The sequence below is a fragment of the Scyliorhinus torazame genome, chromosome 11, assembly GCF_047496885.1.
Source record: "Scyliorhinus torazame isolate Kashiwa2021f chromosome 11, sScyTor2.1, whole genome shotgun sequence".
In the NCBI taxonomy this organism is placed as follows: Eukaryota; Metazoa; Chordata; class Chondrichthyes; order Carcharhiniformes; family Scyliorhinidae; genus Scyliorhinus; species Scyliorhinus torazame.
In genome coordinates, this window is record NC_092717.1 from 91607045 (window position 1) to 91623694 (window position 16650).

The 16650-nt window shown below is 49.4% G+C and overlaps 1 protein-coding gene across 5 annotated transcripts in view; it reads left to right on the forward strand.

Moving 5' to 3' along the window:
- Window positions 1-16650, forward strand: part of pag1 (phosphoprotein membrane anchor with glycosphingolipid microdomains 1) — a 344956-nt gene that overhangs the window by 244750 nt on the left and 83556 nt on the right. For all 5 annotated transcript variants that reach the window (XM_072467488.1, XM_072467489.1, XM_072467487.1 and 2 more), the window contains one exon: window positions 7211-7422. In XM_072467488.1, coding sequence (XP_072323589.1) covers window positions 7274-7422 — 149 coding nt within the window. In that variant the 5' untranslated portion in view covers window positions 7211-7273. The remainder of the gene's footprint in view (window positions 1-7210; window positions 7423-16650) is intronic.

Consider the following 16650-nt stretch of genomic DNA (forward strand, 5'->3'; position numbering starts at 1 on the left):
TCCACTTTCCTTAGAGGCAAGCCTTCTATCTCTCTACTCTGGTCCCCTGGATGTATCACAAATAATTCACTCTTCCCCATGTTTAGCCTATACCCCGAGAAATCCCCGAACCCCCTCAAAATTCGCATAACCTCTATCATCCCCCCCGCTGGGTCCGACACGTATAACAATAGGTCATCCGCGTATAACGAGACTCGGTGTTCTTCTCCCCCTCTAATCACCCCTCTCCATTTCCTGGAGTCCCTCAACGCCATGGCCAGAGGTTCAATTGCCAACGCGAACAACAATGGAGACAGCGGGCATCCCTGTCTTGTTCCCCTATATAGTCGGAAATACTCCGATCTATGTCGACCTGTAACTACGCTTGCCGTTGGAGCCCCATAAAGAAGACTAACCCAGCTAATAAACCCGTTCCCAAACCCAAACCTTCTTAACACTTCCCATAAATACTCCCACTCCACCCTATCAAATGCCTTCTCTGCGTCCATTGCCGCCACTATCTCTGCCTCCCCCTCCATTGGGGGCATCATTATCACCCCTAATAGTCGTCGCACGTTAACATTCAGTTGTCTCCCTTTTACGAACCCTGTCTGGTCTTCGTGCACCACCCCCGGGACACAGTCCTCTATCCTCGATGCCAGTACCTTTGCCAACAATTTGGCGTCCACGTTCAATAATGAAATGGGTCTATAGGACCCGCACTGCAACGGATCTTTATCCCTCTTCAAAATTAACGATATCGTCGCCACCGACATCGTCGGGGGTAGAGTCCCCCCTTTCCTGGCCTCATTGAACGTCCTCACCATCAACGGGGCCAACAAGTCCACATATTTTCTGTAATACTCCACCGGGAACCCGTCTGGTCCTGGGGCCATCCCTGCTTGCATGCTTCCCAGTCCCTTAATAACCTCGTCCACCCCAATCGGTGCCCCCAGGCCTACCACCCCCCGCTCCTCCACTTTCGGGAACCTCAATTGGTCCAGGAACTGCCGCATCCCCTCCTCTCCCTCTGGGGGTTGAGACCTATACAGTTCCTCATAGAAGGTCTTGAACACCTCATTTATCTTTCCTGCCCTTCGCACCGTGTCTCCCCTTTCGTCTCTAATTCCTCCTATCTCCCTCGCTGTTGCCCTCTTTCGCAATTGATGAGCCAACAGGCGACTAGCCTTTTCCCCATATTCATACCTCCTCCCCTGTGCCTTCCTCCACAGTACCTCCGCCTTTCTGGTGGTCAGAAGGTCAAATTCCGTCTGGAATCGTCTCCTCTCCCTGTACAATTCCTCCTCCGGGGTCTCTGCAAATTCCCTATCCACCCTTAAAATCTCCCCCAGTAATCTTTCCCTTTCCTTGGCCTCTGTTTTCCTTTTGTGGGCCCCAATGGAGATCAGCTCTCCTCTGACCACCGCTTTTAGTGCTTCCCATACCACTCCCACAGGGACCTCGCCGTCGTCATTGACCTCCAGGTATCTCTCAATACACCCCCGCACTCTTGCACACACTCCCTCATCCGCCATCAGTCCCACATCTAATCGCCAGAGTGTTCTCTGCTCCCTTTCCTCTCCTAATTCCAGGTCCACCCAATGTGGGGCATGATCCGAAACCGCTATGGCTGAGTACTCCGCTTCTTCCACCCTAGAGATCAACGACCTTCCCAAAACAAAAAAATCTATCCGGGAGTACACTTTATGGACATGGGAGAAGAAGGAAAACTCCCTAGCCCTAGGTCTAAGAAATCGCCATGGATCCACTCCCCCCATTTGGTCCATAAACCCCTTAAGTACCTTGGCCGCTGCCGGCCTTCTTCCGGTCCTTGAGCTGGATTTATCTAGCCCCGGGTCCAGCACCGTATTAAAGTCCCCTCCTAAAATCAAGTTTCCTACCTCTAGGTCCGGTATACGCCCCAGCATCCGTCTCATAAATCCCGCATCGTCCCAGTTTGGGGCATACACATTAACCAACACGACCTCCATTCCCTCCAGCCTGCCACTCACCATTACATATCTACCCCCGCTATCTGCTACGATGTTCTTTGCTTCAAATGCTACCCGTTTCCCCACCAAAATGGCCACTCCTCTATTCTTTGCGTCCAGTCCTGAGTGGAACACCTGTCCCACCCATCCTTTCCTTAGCCTAACTTGGTCCGCCACCTTTAGGTGCGTCTCTTGGAGCATAACCACGTCTGCCCTTAGTCCTTTCAAATGCGCGAGCACTCGGGCCCTTTTTATCGGTCCGTTCAGGCCTCTCACGTTCCACGTGATCAGCCTCACTAGGGGGCTACCTGCCCCCCTCCCGTGTCGACTAGCCATTACCTTCTCTAGGCCAGTCAATTATCCCGCCTCCGCGTTCCCGCTCGCTCCCCCAGCGTCGCACACCATCCCCGCCCACCCAGTCTTTAGCCATTTCCTTTTGGATTTCCGCAGCAGCAACCCAGTTGTCCCCCCACCCCCTCCCCCTCCCTCCCCCCCTCCCCGCTAGATCTCTTTCTAGCATGATTGCTCCCCCCATATTACTTCCGTAAGTCAGCTGACTTCAACTGACCCCGGCTACTCCTGCTCACTCCTCGACCCCCCCCCCCGTGTGGGGAACTCCCATCCGCCTTGCGCCTGTCTTCCCACCTTATTCTTTCTGGCGCGGGAACATCCCTTTACCTGACCCGCCTCTTATGGCGCAGCTCCCTTTCCCCTCGCCCTCCCCTTCCCCATTCTCCAACTATGTCCCGTCTTTCCCCCCTCACCGGCGCCCACATTTCCCCAATGTCTCCCCCCTTCCCAATTTACTTCTCAATTAACTTCAACCATAACATTAACAATAACATTTCCTGCAGCATCAGTCCCTCAGTTCCGATCCAATTTCTCTTCTTTGATGAAGGTCCATGCTTCCTCCGCCGTCTCGAAATAATGGTGTCTCTCCTGATACGTGACCCATAGTCTTGCCGGCTGCAGCATCCCGAACTTCACCTTCCTTTTATGCAACACCTCTTTGGCTCGGTTGAAGCTCGCCCTCCTTCTCGCCACCTCCGCACTCCAATCCTGGTATACCCGTACCACTGCATTCTCCCATCTGCTACTCCGCACCTTTTTAGCCCATCTCAAGACCTCTTCTCTATCCTTAAGGCGGTAAAATCGCACGATTATCACCCTGGGTGGTTCTCCCGCTTTTGGTCTTCTCGCCGGAATCCGATTTGCCCACTCCACCTCCAAGGGGCCCGTAGGGGCCTCAGCACCCATCAGTGAGCTCAGCATCGTACTTGCGTACGCTCCACAGTCCACTCCTTCCACACCCTCAGGGAGACCCAGTATCCGAAGGTTCTTCCTTCGCGCTCCATTTTCTAGGGCTTCGATCCTTTCAGTACACTTTTTATGAAGTGCCTCGTGCGTCTGTGTCTTAACCGCCAGGCCCAGGATCTCGTCCTCAATATCTGTCACCTTCTGCTCCACCACGCGGAGCTCTGTCTCCTGGGTCTTTAATGTCTCCTTGAGCCCCTCAATTGCCTGTAGCAACGGGGTCAGCACCTCCTTCTTCAGCAGCTCCACGCACCTTCTCACAATTTCATCCTGCTCAGGCCCCCATGTCGCCTGCGCTTTCTCCGCCGCCATCTTGTACTTCTCTCTTTCTGACCCTTTAGTCGACGATTCCTCGCGCTGCAGCCGCCGCCGCCGGTTTTTTCCTCCTTCGTTTGGGGGGGACTCCCTTCTCACACACCCCACACCGGGTTGCGTCATCGAAAAATTCTCCGTTGCGGCTCTTAAAAGAGCCCGAAGGTCCGTCGGAGCTGGAGCCGCCGAAGCGTGCGGCTAGCTAGGTATCACCGCAACCGGAAGTCCCTTCAGTGGCCTTGATGAGGTCTTTTCACAGTTGTTCCCTCTGCTGCTAGAATTCACCATTGATACAGGCCCTCAGGTCAGCTTGCAGCTTTAAGCTTGCCCTTCCCCCGCCTGCATGCTGGAAGAGGCCCTGTTTATCCTGCAGTTGCAGCCAAATCTTTTACTGTTTCTGACGTGTCTGGCAACGCCGAGACATACTCTTCCTGGGGGACACTGTCGGGGGAATATTGCAGCTTTCTTCCCACACCGGGAAATGTCAAACAAATGCCGTGGGGGCCCTGTAAAAGTGCCCAAAAGTCCGTTCCAAGCAGGAGCTGCCGAATATGCGACCTAGCTCTGCATAGCCGCACCCGGAAGTCGGGTTCCTCCTTCATGAGCGACAAGTTGCGTCAGTTCCTGCTTAGCAAAGGCATCGCCTCAAGCAAGACGACCAGCTACAACCCACGGGGAAATGGACAGGTGGAGAGGGAGAACGCGACGGTCTGGATGGCCGTCCTTCTGACCCTACGGTCTAGAAGTCTCCCAGTCTCCCGCTGGCAGGTGGTCCTTCCCGATGCGCTCCACTCCATCCGGTCGCTCCTGTGCACTGCCACCAATGAGACCCCTCACGAACGTATGTTTGCCTTCCCTAGGAAGTCCACCTCAGGGGTCTCGCTCCCATTCTGGCTGACAGTTCCAGGGCCCGTCCTCCTCCGGAATAATGCGAGGAGTCATAAATCGGATCCCCTCGTCGAGAAGGTCCTGCTCCTCCATGCCAACCCACAATATGCCGATGTGGCACATCATGACGGGCGGCAGGACACAGTCTCCCTCTGGGATTTGGCACCTGCAGGTTCCCCAGCGACCACCACCACCACCCCCGACCCTACACCGTTTCCCTCCACCACTACCCGGCTATTTCAAGATTTGGCACCCGCAGGCCCACTAGCAACCATCACCACCACCACCCCCCCCCCCCACCCCCTCACTCCGCCGACTCAATTACTGGGCGAAGAAGAAGGAAGAAGAAGACAACGTGCTCCCGGACGCACAGGCCTCGACACCAGTGCACACACCACAGCCGGGACTGAGGCGATCACGGCGGAAGGTCAAAGCCCCCGACAGACTCGACCTTTAAGTCCACTTCACCCCCGCTGGACTCTTTTTTTTTTTTTAAACAGGGGGTGAATGTGGTAAACCACTGTTTGTGTATTATATGTATTGTGGTAAACTGTTACTGTACTACATGTATTGTGGTAAACCACTGCTTGATGGCTCCGCCTCCCCTCGGGCTCGGTCTAAAGGTGGCTGACCTCCGGCCCTGCCCCAGTTCGGGATCAGTGGCCAGGAGGCTTTCTGTTTAGCTTATTAAAGCCACAGCTTCGTTCACTACACGTCTTGTGTTAATTGAAGGCACATCATCAAGTGACTGATTTATTATTGCATTTGCAGACTAAGTCCATTTGTGCATTAAACTGAGCTTGCCAGTCACCTTAGCTAGTTTGAAAAAGTAACAATTGTGAGAGCAGCTTATTCAAAGTAACCTATTAATTACACAGACTTATTAATATAGTTTAGTCAGTAAGTACATGCAGGAGTGAAGTCAAATGCTCTTGATGGATGAATTAAGATGGGCCAACTCCCTTTTTTATCCATAATCATCACATGGGTCTTACAAATCAGTCAGTTCAGTCAGGCTTGTTCACTGTCAACAGCTCTGTTTTAAGTAGGTCAGTAGCACACAGACTGATGTCTTCTAATACTGGTCTTCAGAGTTTGTCTTTTGTTTAGCTGCTGTAATTTTATAACAGTTTTATTATGATGCATTTAGGAATTTTATCTTTATGTATAAAATGCATTGATTTATGAATACGAGTGTCACATCAAATGTTTACATCTTATCACTTGTATGACTTAGTAATCACCCAATACTGTACAGCAAGAATACATATTCAATCGGAAACAACAAGCTACAATCTGAGTGATGTTGGTCTTTGCAAAGCAATAGTGAATTTTAGAGGCAAAAGGAGGCAGGAAAATGATCCCGACTTCTTCCCTTCATTCACCTCCCCAACCGGTTATATATAACTGTTTATAAAATTTGCTGTGGCTCCATGCTCACTCTTAACTGAAAACGCAGATGCTTCAAATGCTTAAAAGACAGGTTGAGTCAAAACTATTTCTGTGGTCCAACTTAATGTGGAGGCATCAGGAAGAAAGGCTAAAGGATACAATTAGATAATTGGACAAAATCAGTGACGCACCATAACCTCCCAGATTGCAGTTGAGGACAATGAAGCATGGCGATAAAACTTCAAAGTCAATGAATTTATTGTTCATGGAAAATAAATACTTCAAACAGGAAATTAAAATAAATTTTGAGATATGAAACAACTCCAGTACGTTCATCTGAAAAAGTATTTTAAATTTAAATTTTTCTTTTGGTAAATCAAAGTCTTGATTCCAATTCATTAATAGCTATTTGCAATGAGAATACGCATCATTGGAACATGAGGGGAACAAATACAAATGCTTTCATCAAGTGCCAAGGAGCCAGTGCCTTAAACTTCTGTTCGTTCATGTTCCATTGTCAGAAAATATTTGTTCAAACTCGCTGTTTTACTAAGTCTGTAATGTTGTGATCCCATTAAAAAGGGTCACCAGAAAGTTTGTTGAGGAAGTTATGAGTAAAAGATTCTTTGCAAAAACATTCAGCTTTTCCTTTCTTCATTAGAAAAACATAACCTCTTAATGTTAATTTATTGAGCAGAACCAAGGAAAACACAAGCTGCGCTTTTCTGAACAGATTTATTTGAATAATTAAAGTAAAGGGAATTAATTCTAAATCCACCGTAAATAATCCCTCAGAATAAGACTTCTAACTGAAACTGCTTATAGTTGGAAGAATCTGTTGTTTATGACTCCTCATGCAAAATCTAATATGATCAACAGAAGAGGCAGATCAGTCTGCCATTAATTCAGTCACATTTGGCTTGTGTCAAATGAAATGTAGCAACTGACTACCAACAGTTTGACATTTTAAACGAGATGTGGCATTCTCTAATAATGAATCAGAGAGCGGGATCCAGCAAACATTTCTGTTTTGAACAAAAACGTTGTTGAGCAGATATCTAGCATTGCACCCCAAATTAGTCCTTGAAGCATCTATCAAAAAGTAGCCCAAAGGAATTTAACATGCACTTATCCTAAAGTGCAGATAGCTTATGATCCAGAACACACAAAACAATATATGTTATGTGCAACAAATGATCTGCTTTGATTGCTGTCTCACTGTTTGACTCGAACACTGAACAATCTGGAGTATGTGCAAGCAAACGTTTCTCGCATTTTAAAAATGTCAGTAATGTAATTAATCCGAATTGTTTTGTGTTCCCTATGTATTACAGGTAATGCAAAATTATTTCCACACGGATGTCATTAGATAGTAGAAATCGGACTCCTTTTCCCTAATGGCTCCAAATTCTGTTGACGTTGGTGGACTTATGCCAGGGATATTTGACAGTGGACAACACCAATTGATTCTCTGGAGTCTGCTTGCCATAGTCTGTGCCTTCTTGCTCCTGGCCATTCTCAGTTTTCTGTGCAATAGCTGTGACAGGTAAGAATAACCCTTAACAGAGAAAATGTTTTCCAGTACCATACTCTGTTACACTTTAAGATGACAAAAGAGGGCACTTTCTCTGACAGAACACTGAGTTTGCATGAGAGTGGAGGGCACGTATTTATGGGGAAAATGTGATGATGCACTAATGATATCACTGCAGTAAGCAAAGTGGTGTGTAAAACCTGGTGATTTGGCACTGGATCACAGAGAAGAGGATTTTAGCTTCAAATGTATGACATGTGGATAACGCTTTATGGGATTTTAGGATTAATAATGCTGAAACTTTAAAGTGAAGTTATCTCTTTGTTCCTTGTGAATTTTTATTATAAACTAACGTTGGCTTATTTGTGTTTCTGCCTCTCTGAAGTTACAGAGCCTTTGTGGGTCTGGTACTCTGTTACATCACTGTGGGTGTCTTCTCCTAGCAGATGCCTCATCTATAGAATTTAGTTTGGATAGAAGAATTAGGAGCAGGAGTAGGTAATTTAGCCCCCTTGTCTGCTCTGCTTTCAATAAGATCATGGCTGATCTGACCACGGCCTCAATTCCACCTACTGGTCTGCTCCTCATAACCCTTGACTTGCTTGTGGGTCAAAAATCCATCTAACCGAGCCTTGAATATATTCAATAAACCAGTCTCGACTGCTCTCTGGTGAAGAAAATTCCATAAAATAATAACCTTCTGAGGAAAAATAAATTCTCATCTCATTCTTAAATGGTCAACCCCCAATGTTTATACTGTGTCCTCAAATTGTAAGCTCCGCCTCAAGGGGAAATATCCTTTCAGCATCCATGCCATTAAGCCCCCTCAGGATCTTGTGTGTTTCAAGAAGATCCCCTCTTATTCTTCTGAGCTCCAATGGATGCAGCTTCAACCTGTTCAGTCTTGCCTCATGAAATAATCCCTTCATCCCTGGAATCAGACAAGTGAACATCTCTGAATTGTTTCTAACACACTTATATCCGTTTTTATATAAGGAGATCAAAACTGTGCACAGTACTTGGGCCGGGTACAGCTTCAGCCATGTTTTAGACTCAAATCCCCTAGCAATGAACAACATTCGTCCTAATCACTTGCTGTGCCTCCATACCAACGTTTTATGATTCATGTGGCAGCACAACCAGATCCCTCTGTACCATAAGAGCTCTGCAGTCTCTCTCTTTCCGAATAATATATTGCTTTTCTATTCTTCCTGCCAAAGCTGGACAACCTCACATTTTCCCACATTATACCCTATCTGTCAAATTTGTGCCCGCTCACTTAACTTGTCTAAATCCATTTGTAGGCTTTTATGTCCTCTTGAGAACTTATTTTACTACCTACCTTTGTGTCAATTGCAAATTTACCAGCATACATTCGGTCCCTTCATCCAAGTCAGTGATACAGGTTGGAAATAGTTGACGCACCAACAATAATCCCTGTAGCACTTTTAAAAAATATATATTTTATTCAAATTTTTTGGCCAAACAAAACAATACAAAGGTTTTCCTTTTTACAACAGTAAAACAGTATAAATAACAGTGGCCGTTTTTAACAAATAAATAAATAATATATAAACTAAATGGCAACTGCCATATCAAAAATAATAACTCTCCAAAAATAAAATCAAACAATCCAATATACATAGCCTAATACAAATATCTATACAAAAACACCCCTGAGGACCCGCCCAGGCCCCCCCACCCCCTCTCCCCCCTGGGTTGCTGCTGTTACCTTCCCATTTCCTTTATCGTTCTGCGAGGTAGTCAATGAACGGTTGCCACCGCCTGGTGAACCCTTGAGCCGAACCCCTTAGTGCGAACTTTATCCGTTCTAGTTTTATAAACCCTGCCATGTCATTTATCCAGGTCTCCACGCCCGGGGGTTTGGCTTCCTTCCACATAAGCAATATCCTTCACCGGGCTACTAGGGACGCAAAGGGCAAGACATCAGCCTCTTTCGCCTCCTGCACTCCCGGCTCTTCTGCAACCCCGAATATAGCCAACCCCCAGCCTGGCTCGACCCGGACCCCCACCACCTTCGAAAGCACCTTTGCCACCCCCACCCAGAACCCCTGTAGTGCCGGACATGACCAAAACATGTGGGTGTGGTTTGCTGGGCTTCTCGAGCATCTCCCACACCTATCCTCTACCCCGAAAAATTTACTGAGCCGTGCTCCGGTCATGTGCACCCTGTGTAAAACCTTGAATTGTATCAGGCATAGCCTGGCGCATGAGGACGACGAGTTTACCCTACGTAGGGCATCAGCCCACAGCCCCTCCTCAATCCCTTCCCCCAGCTCTTCTTCCCATTTCCCCTTCAGCTCATCTACCATGATCTCCCCCTCGTCCCTCATTTCCCTGTATATATCCGACACCCTACCATCCCCCACCCATGTCCCTGAGATCACTCTATCCTGAACCTCCTGCGCCGGGAGCTGCGGGAATTCCCTCACCTGTTGCCTCGCAAAAGCCCTCAGTTGCATGTACCGAAATGCATTCCCTTGGGGCAACCCATATTTTTCCGTCAGCGCTCCCAGACTCGCAAACGTCCCGTCTACAAACAGATCTCTCAGTTGCACAACCCCAGCTCTTTGCCATGCTCCAAATCCCCCATCCATTCTCCCCGGGACAAACCCAGGGTTATGTCTTATCGGGGACCGCACCGAGGCTCCCGTCCTTCCCCTATGTCGTCTCCACTGCCCCCAAATTTTTAGTGTTGCCACCACCACTGGACTTGTGGTGTATTTCTTCGGGGAGAACGGCAATGGCGCTGTCACCATTGCTTGTAGGCTGGTTCCCTTGCAGGACGCCATCTCCAATCTCTTCCACGCCGCTCCCTCCCCTTCTCCCATCCACTTACACACCATTGAGATATTGGCGGCCCAGTCGTATTCACTTAGGCTCGGTAGTGCCAGCCCCCCCTATCCCTGCTACGCTGCAAGAACCCCCTCCTCACTCTCGGGGTCTTCCCGGCCCACACAAAACTCATGACATTTTTCTCAATTCTCTTGAAAAAAGCCTTTGTGACCATCACCGGAAGGCACTGAAACACAAAGAGGAATCTCGGGAGGACTACCATTTTGACCGCCTGCACCCTACCCACCAGTGACAGGGGCACCATGTCCCATCTCTTAAAATCCTCCTCTATCTGTTCCACCAATCTTGTTAAATTAAGCCGGTGTAAGGTTCCCCAACTTCTGGCTATCTGAATCCCTAAGTACCGGAAATCTCTTGTTACCTTCCTCAGCGGTAAGCCATCTATTCCCCTGCTCTGCTCCCCCGGATGCACCACAAACAACTCACTCTTACCCATATTCAATTTGTACCCCGAAAATTCCCCAAACTTCCTGAGTGTCTGCATTATCTCAGGCATCCCCTCCACTGGGTCCGCAACATACAGCAATAAATCATCTGCATACAAGGATACCTGGTGTTCTTCTCCTCCCCTGAGCACTCCCCTCCACTTCCTGGAGCCCCTCAGTGCTATGGCCAGGGGCTCAATCGCCAATGCAAACAGTAACGGAGACAGGGGACACCCCTGCCTCGTCCCTCTATGAAGATGGAAGTAATCAGACCTCTGTCTGTTCGTGACCACGCTCTCCACCGGGGCCCTATACAGCAGCAGTACCCATCCGATATACCCTTCTCCAAAACCAAATCTCCTCAGCACCTCCCACAGATAATCCCACTCCACTCTGTCGAATGCTTTCTCGGCGTCCATCGCCACCACTATCACCGCCTCCCCCTCTGGTGGGGGCATCATCATTACCCCTAGCAACCTCCGTATGTTCGTGTTCAGCTGTCTTCCCTTAACGAACCCAGTTTGATCCTCGTGGACCACCCCCGGGACACAGTCCTCGATCCTCGTCGCCATCACCTTGGCCAGGAGCTTAGTATCTACATTTAAAAGGGAAATGGGCCTGTAGGACCCACACTGCAGCGGGTCTTTTTCCTTCTTCAAAAGGAGCGATATCGTTGCCTCCGACATAGTCGGGGGCAGCTGCCCCCTTTCCCTAGCCTCATTAAAGGTTCTCGTCAAAAGCGGGGCCATTAAGTCCATATACTTCCTATAAAATTCCACCGGGAATCCGTCCGGTCCCGGGGCCTTCCCTGCCTGCATGCTCCCAATCCCTTTTACCACCTCCTTCATCTCAATCTGTGCTCCCAGTCCCGCCCTCTCCTGCTCCTCCACCTTAGGGAATTCCAGCTGATCCAAGAAACACATCATTCCCTCCTTCCCTTCCGCGGGCTGAGCCTTGTATAACCTCTCATAAAATGCCTTGAACACCCCGTTCACTCTCTCCGCTCCCCGTTCCATCTCTCCCTCCTCATCTCTCACCCCACCTATCTCCCTCGCTGCTCCCCTCTTCCTCAATTGGTGGGCCAGTAGCTGACTCGCCTTCTCTCCATACTCATACTGTACACCCTGTGCTCTCCTCCACTGTGCCTCTGCCTTACCCGTGGTCAGCAGGTCAAATTCCACATGTAGCCTTTGTCGTTCCCTGTACAGTCCCTCCTCCGGTGCCTCTGCATATTGCCTGTCCACCCTCAAAAGTTCTTTCAACAATCGCTCCCTTTCTTTACCCTCTTGCTTCCCTTTAGGTGCCCTTATGGATATCAGTTCCCCTCTAACCACCGCCTTCAACGCCTCCCAGACCACTCCCACCTGAACCTCTCCATTGTCATTAAGCTCCAAGTACCTTTCGATGCACCCCCTCACCCTTAAACATACCCCCTCATCCGCCAATAAGCCCATATCCATTCTCCAGAGTGGGTGCTGTTCTTTTTCCTCTCCTACCTCCAGGTCTACCCAATGTGGAGCGTGGTCCGAAATAGCTATGGCCGTATATTCCGTCCCTGTCACCTTCGGAATCAGTGCCCTTCCCAAGACAAAAAAGTCTATCCGTGAGTATACTTTGTGGACATGGGAGAAAAACGAGAACTCCTTCCTCCTAGGCCTACTAAATATCCAGGGGTCTACCCCTCCCACCTGCTCCATGAAGTCCTTGAGCACCCTGGCCGCTGCCGGCCTCCTCCCGGTCCTGGACCTCGATCGGTCCAGCCCTGGATCAAGCACCGTATTGACGTCTCCCCCCATTACCAACTGTCTCGCCTCCAGGTCCGGGATACGTCCCAACATACGCCTCATACAATTTGCATCATCCCAGTTCGGGGCATATACGTTCACCAGAACCACTGCCTCCCCTTGCAATCTGCCACTCACCATCACATATCTACCCCCACTATCTGCCACTATGGTCTTTGCCTCAAACAGTACCCGTTTCCCCACTAAGATAGCCACCCCCCTGTTCTTCGCATCCAAACCCGAATGAAACACCTGCCCCACCCATCCTTTACGTAGTCTGACCTGGTCTATCAGTTTCAGATGCGCCTCCTGCAACATAACCACATCTGCCTTTAATTTCTTTAGGTGTGCGAGTACCCGTGCCCTTTTAATCGGCCCGTTCAGCCCTCTCACGTTCCACGTGATCAGCCGGGGTGGGGGGCTCTTTACCCCCCCCCCTTGTCGACTAGCCAGCCCCTTTTTTAACCCAGCTCCTCACCCGGTTCCCACGTACCCGTGTATCCCCCCGACGGCCCCCCCCCGCCTCGACCACCCCGTCCCATAACAGCTCCCCCTTCTCCTTAGCAGCAGCAACCCAGTTAACCCCCCCCCACCCCGTCCCATAACAGCTCCCCCTTCTCCTTAGCAGCAGCAACCCAGTTAACTCCCCCCCCCCTCCGCTAGATCCCTTTCTAGCGTAGTTGCACCCCCCATGTTGCTCCCAGAAGTCAGCGAACTCTGGCTGACCTCGGCTTCCCCCCTTGTCCTCGGCCCCCACTGTGTGAGGCCCAACTCCTTCCTGCGTCCCTGTTCCCGCCATAATTACCATAGGGCGGGAACAAAGCCCGCGTTTCCCACTCGGCCCCGCCCCTAATGACCGGCGCCCACAGTTCCCCCCCCCCACCCCCCCCCCCCCCCCCCCCCCAACATGGGGAAGAGAGAAAAGTTACAGGATCGCAAGATTAACAAATTGAAAAATCATCCCCCCCTCACATAATCACCCCACCACTTTGTCCCAAAAGTTCTTTCTCTCGCCAGACTATTCCAGCTTCTCGTCCACAATGAATGTCCACGCCTCTTCTGCCGTCTCAAAGTAGTGTGTGACCCACAATCTCGCCGGTTGTAACATTCCAAACTGGATCTTCTTTTTGTGAAGCACCGCCTTAACCCAATTAAAACTTGCCTTCCTTCTCGCCACCTCCGCACTCCAATCCTGGTATACGTGGATCACCGCGTTCTCCCACCTACAGCTCCGAGTTTTCTTCGCCCATCTGAGGACCGTCTCTCTGTCATTATAGTGGAGAAACCTCACCACTATAGCTCGAGGTATTTCTCCAGCCCTCGGTCTTCGCGCCAAAACACGATAAGCTCCCTCCACCTCCAAAGGGCCCGTCGGGGCCTCCGATCCCATTAGCGAGTGAAGCACGTGCTCACATATGTCCCGAAGTCCGCCCCTTCTGCGCCTTCGGGAAGACCCAGAACCCTTAAATTCTTCCTCCTCGAATTATTCTCCAGTACTTCCAGCCTTTCCACACACCTTTTGTGCTGTGCCTCGTGCGTCTCTGTCTTCACCACCAGGCCCTGTATTTCGTCTTCATTTTCAGCAGCCTTTGCCTTCACGACCCGAAGCTCCTGCTCTTGGGTCTTCTGCTCCTCTTTTAGCCCTTCAATCGCCTGTAATATCGGGGCCAACAGCTCCTTCTTCAACTCCTTTTTCAACTCTTCCACACAGCGCCGCAGGAACTCTTGTTGGTCCGGGCCCCATAACAAACAGCCACCTTCCGACGCCATCTTGCTTTGAGCTTGCCTTCCTTGCCGCTGCTCCAGAGGATCCTCCGCAATCCGGCCGCTATCCTCTCCCTTATCCATGCGTGTCCGGGGGGATTCCCTTCTGGTTTACCACACAGTGTTTTTGGCCGTTTAAATTGCCGTTGGGGCTCCTATCAAGAGCCCAAAAGTCCGTTCCACCGGGAGCTGCCGAAACGTGCGACTTAGCTGGTCATCGCCGCACCCGGAAGCAATCCCTGTAGCACTTGACTAGTAACTTCTTGCCAACTCAAAAATGACCTATTTATTCACTCTGTCTGCTTCCCGTTACCAATCCTCTATCCATGCTAATATGTAATCCCCACACAATGAGATCTTACTTTGTGAGGCAGTCTTTGATGTGGCACTTTATCAAGGCAGTATTTGGTCGAGTATCAAGAAACCCGAGCAAAATGGGAATCGGAGAAAATTCTTCACCGGTTGGAGTCATATCTAGCATAAAGGAAGATGGTAGCGGTTGTTGGAGGTCAGTTATCTCAGTCCCGAGGCATTACTGCAGGAGTTCTTCAGGGTAGTGCCCTAAGCCCAAACATCTCCAGCTGTTTCATCAATGACCTTCCTTACAACATAAGATCAGATGTGGGGATGTTCTCTGATGATTGCACAATGGACGGCACCAAAAGAGACCAGAGGGGAAATTTCTTCACACAGAGGGTGGTGAGCATCTGGAAAGGGCTGCCCAAGGCAGTGGTAGAGGCGGGTACAATTTTGTCCTTTAAAAAGCAGTTAGACCATTACATGGGCAGGATGGGTTCAGAGGGATATGGGCCAAATGCGGGCAAGTGGGACAAGTTTAGTGAAAGAAACTGAAAGTTTCCATGCTGTAGACATCTATCACTCTATAACCGCGACTTCTGAGACACTGAAGCAGTTCACGTGCAAATGCAAAATCTAGGGAAGCAGGGTAAAGCTCTGGGGACCCGGGTTCAAATCACATCACGGCAGATGACAAAGTTTGAACTCAATAAAAATCTGGAATTAAAACTCTAATGATGACCATGAAACCATTGTTGGTTGCATGAAAACCCTTTTGTTCACTGATGTCCTTTAGGGAAGGAAATCTGCTATCCTTATCTGGTCTGGCCTACATGTGACTTCAGACGTATAGCAATGTAGGTGACTCTTAACTGCCCCTTCAAAGGCAATTCGGAATGGGCAATAAAAGCTGGGCCAGCCAGCGACGCCCACATCCCATAAACAATTTTGTTGTAAGCCTGGACAATATCCAGCTTGAGCTGACAAGTGGCAAGTAACATTCACGCCACACAAGTGTCAGGCAATGGGCATCTCCAATAAGAGAGAATCAAACCATAGCCCCTTGACATTCAATGGCATTACCATCAGGGGCTGGTTTAGCTCACTGGGCTAAATTGCTAGCTTTTAAAGCAGACCAAGGCAGGCCAGCAGCACGGTTCAATTCCCGTACCAGCCTCCCCGAACAGGCGCCGGAATGTGGCGACTAGGGACTTTTCACAGTAACTTCATTGAAGCCTACTCGTGACAATAAGCGATTTTCATTTTCATTTCATTTTCATTAAATACCCCCCACGATCAACACCCTGGGGGTTACCACTGACCAAAAACTGAACTGGACTAGCCAAATAAATACTGGGGCTGCAAGAGCAGGTCAGAAGCTAGGAATCCTGTGGTGAGTAACTCACCTCCTGACTCCCCAAAACCTGTACATCACCTACAAGGAGTGTGATGGCATATTCTCCACTTTCCTGGATGAATGCAGCTCCAACAATATTCAAGAAGCTGAACACCATCCAGGACAAAGCAGTCCACTTGAATGGCACCCCTTCCACAAATATTCACTCCCTTCGCCACCGATGCACAATTGCAGCAGTGTGTACCATCTACAAGATGCTCTGCAGGAACTCACCAAGGCTCCCTAGATAGCACCTTCCAAAACCATGACCACTTCCATCTAGAAGGACAAGGGCAGTAGATACATGGGAACACCACCAATTGGAAGTTCCCCTCCAAATCACTCACCATGCTGACTTCGAAATATATTGCCATTCCTTCACTGTCGATGGGTCAAAATCCTGGAACTCCCTCCCTAATAGCACAGTGGGTGTACCTACACCAGCTGGACTGCTGCAGTTCAAGAAGGCAGCTTCCCAAGGGCAATTAGGGATGGGTAATAAATGCTGGCCTAACCAGCAAAGTCCACATCCCATAAAAAGTAATTTTTTTAAACAATTATCTTTTGGAAATTCAGGTATACCACCTCTACAGGTTCCCCTTTTTGTCCACTATGCTATTTCAAAGAACTCTGATTAATCAAACATGATTTCTCTTTCATAAAACCATGCTGACTCTGCCTGATTGCATTATCATAG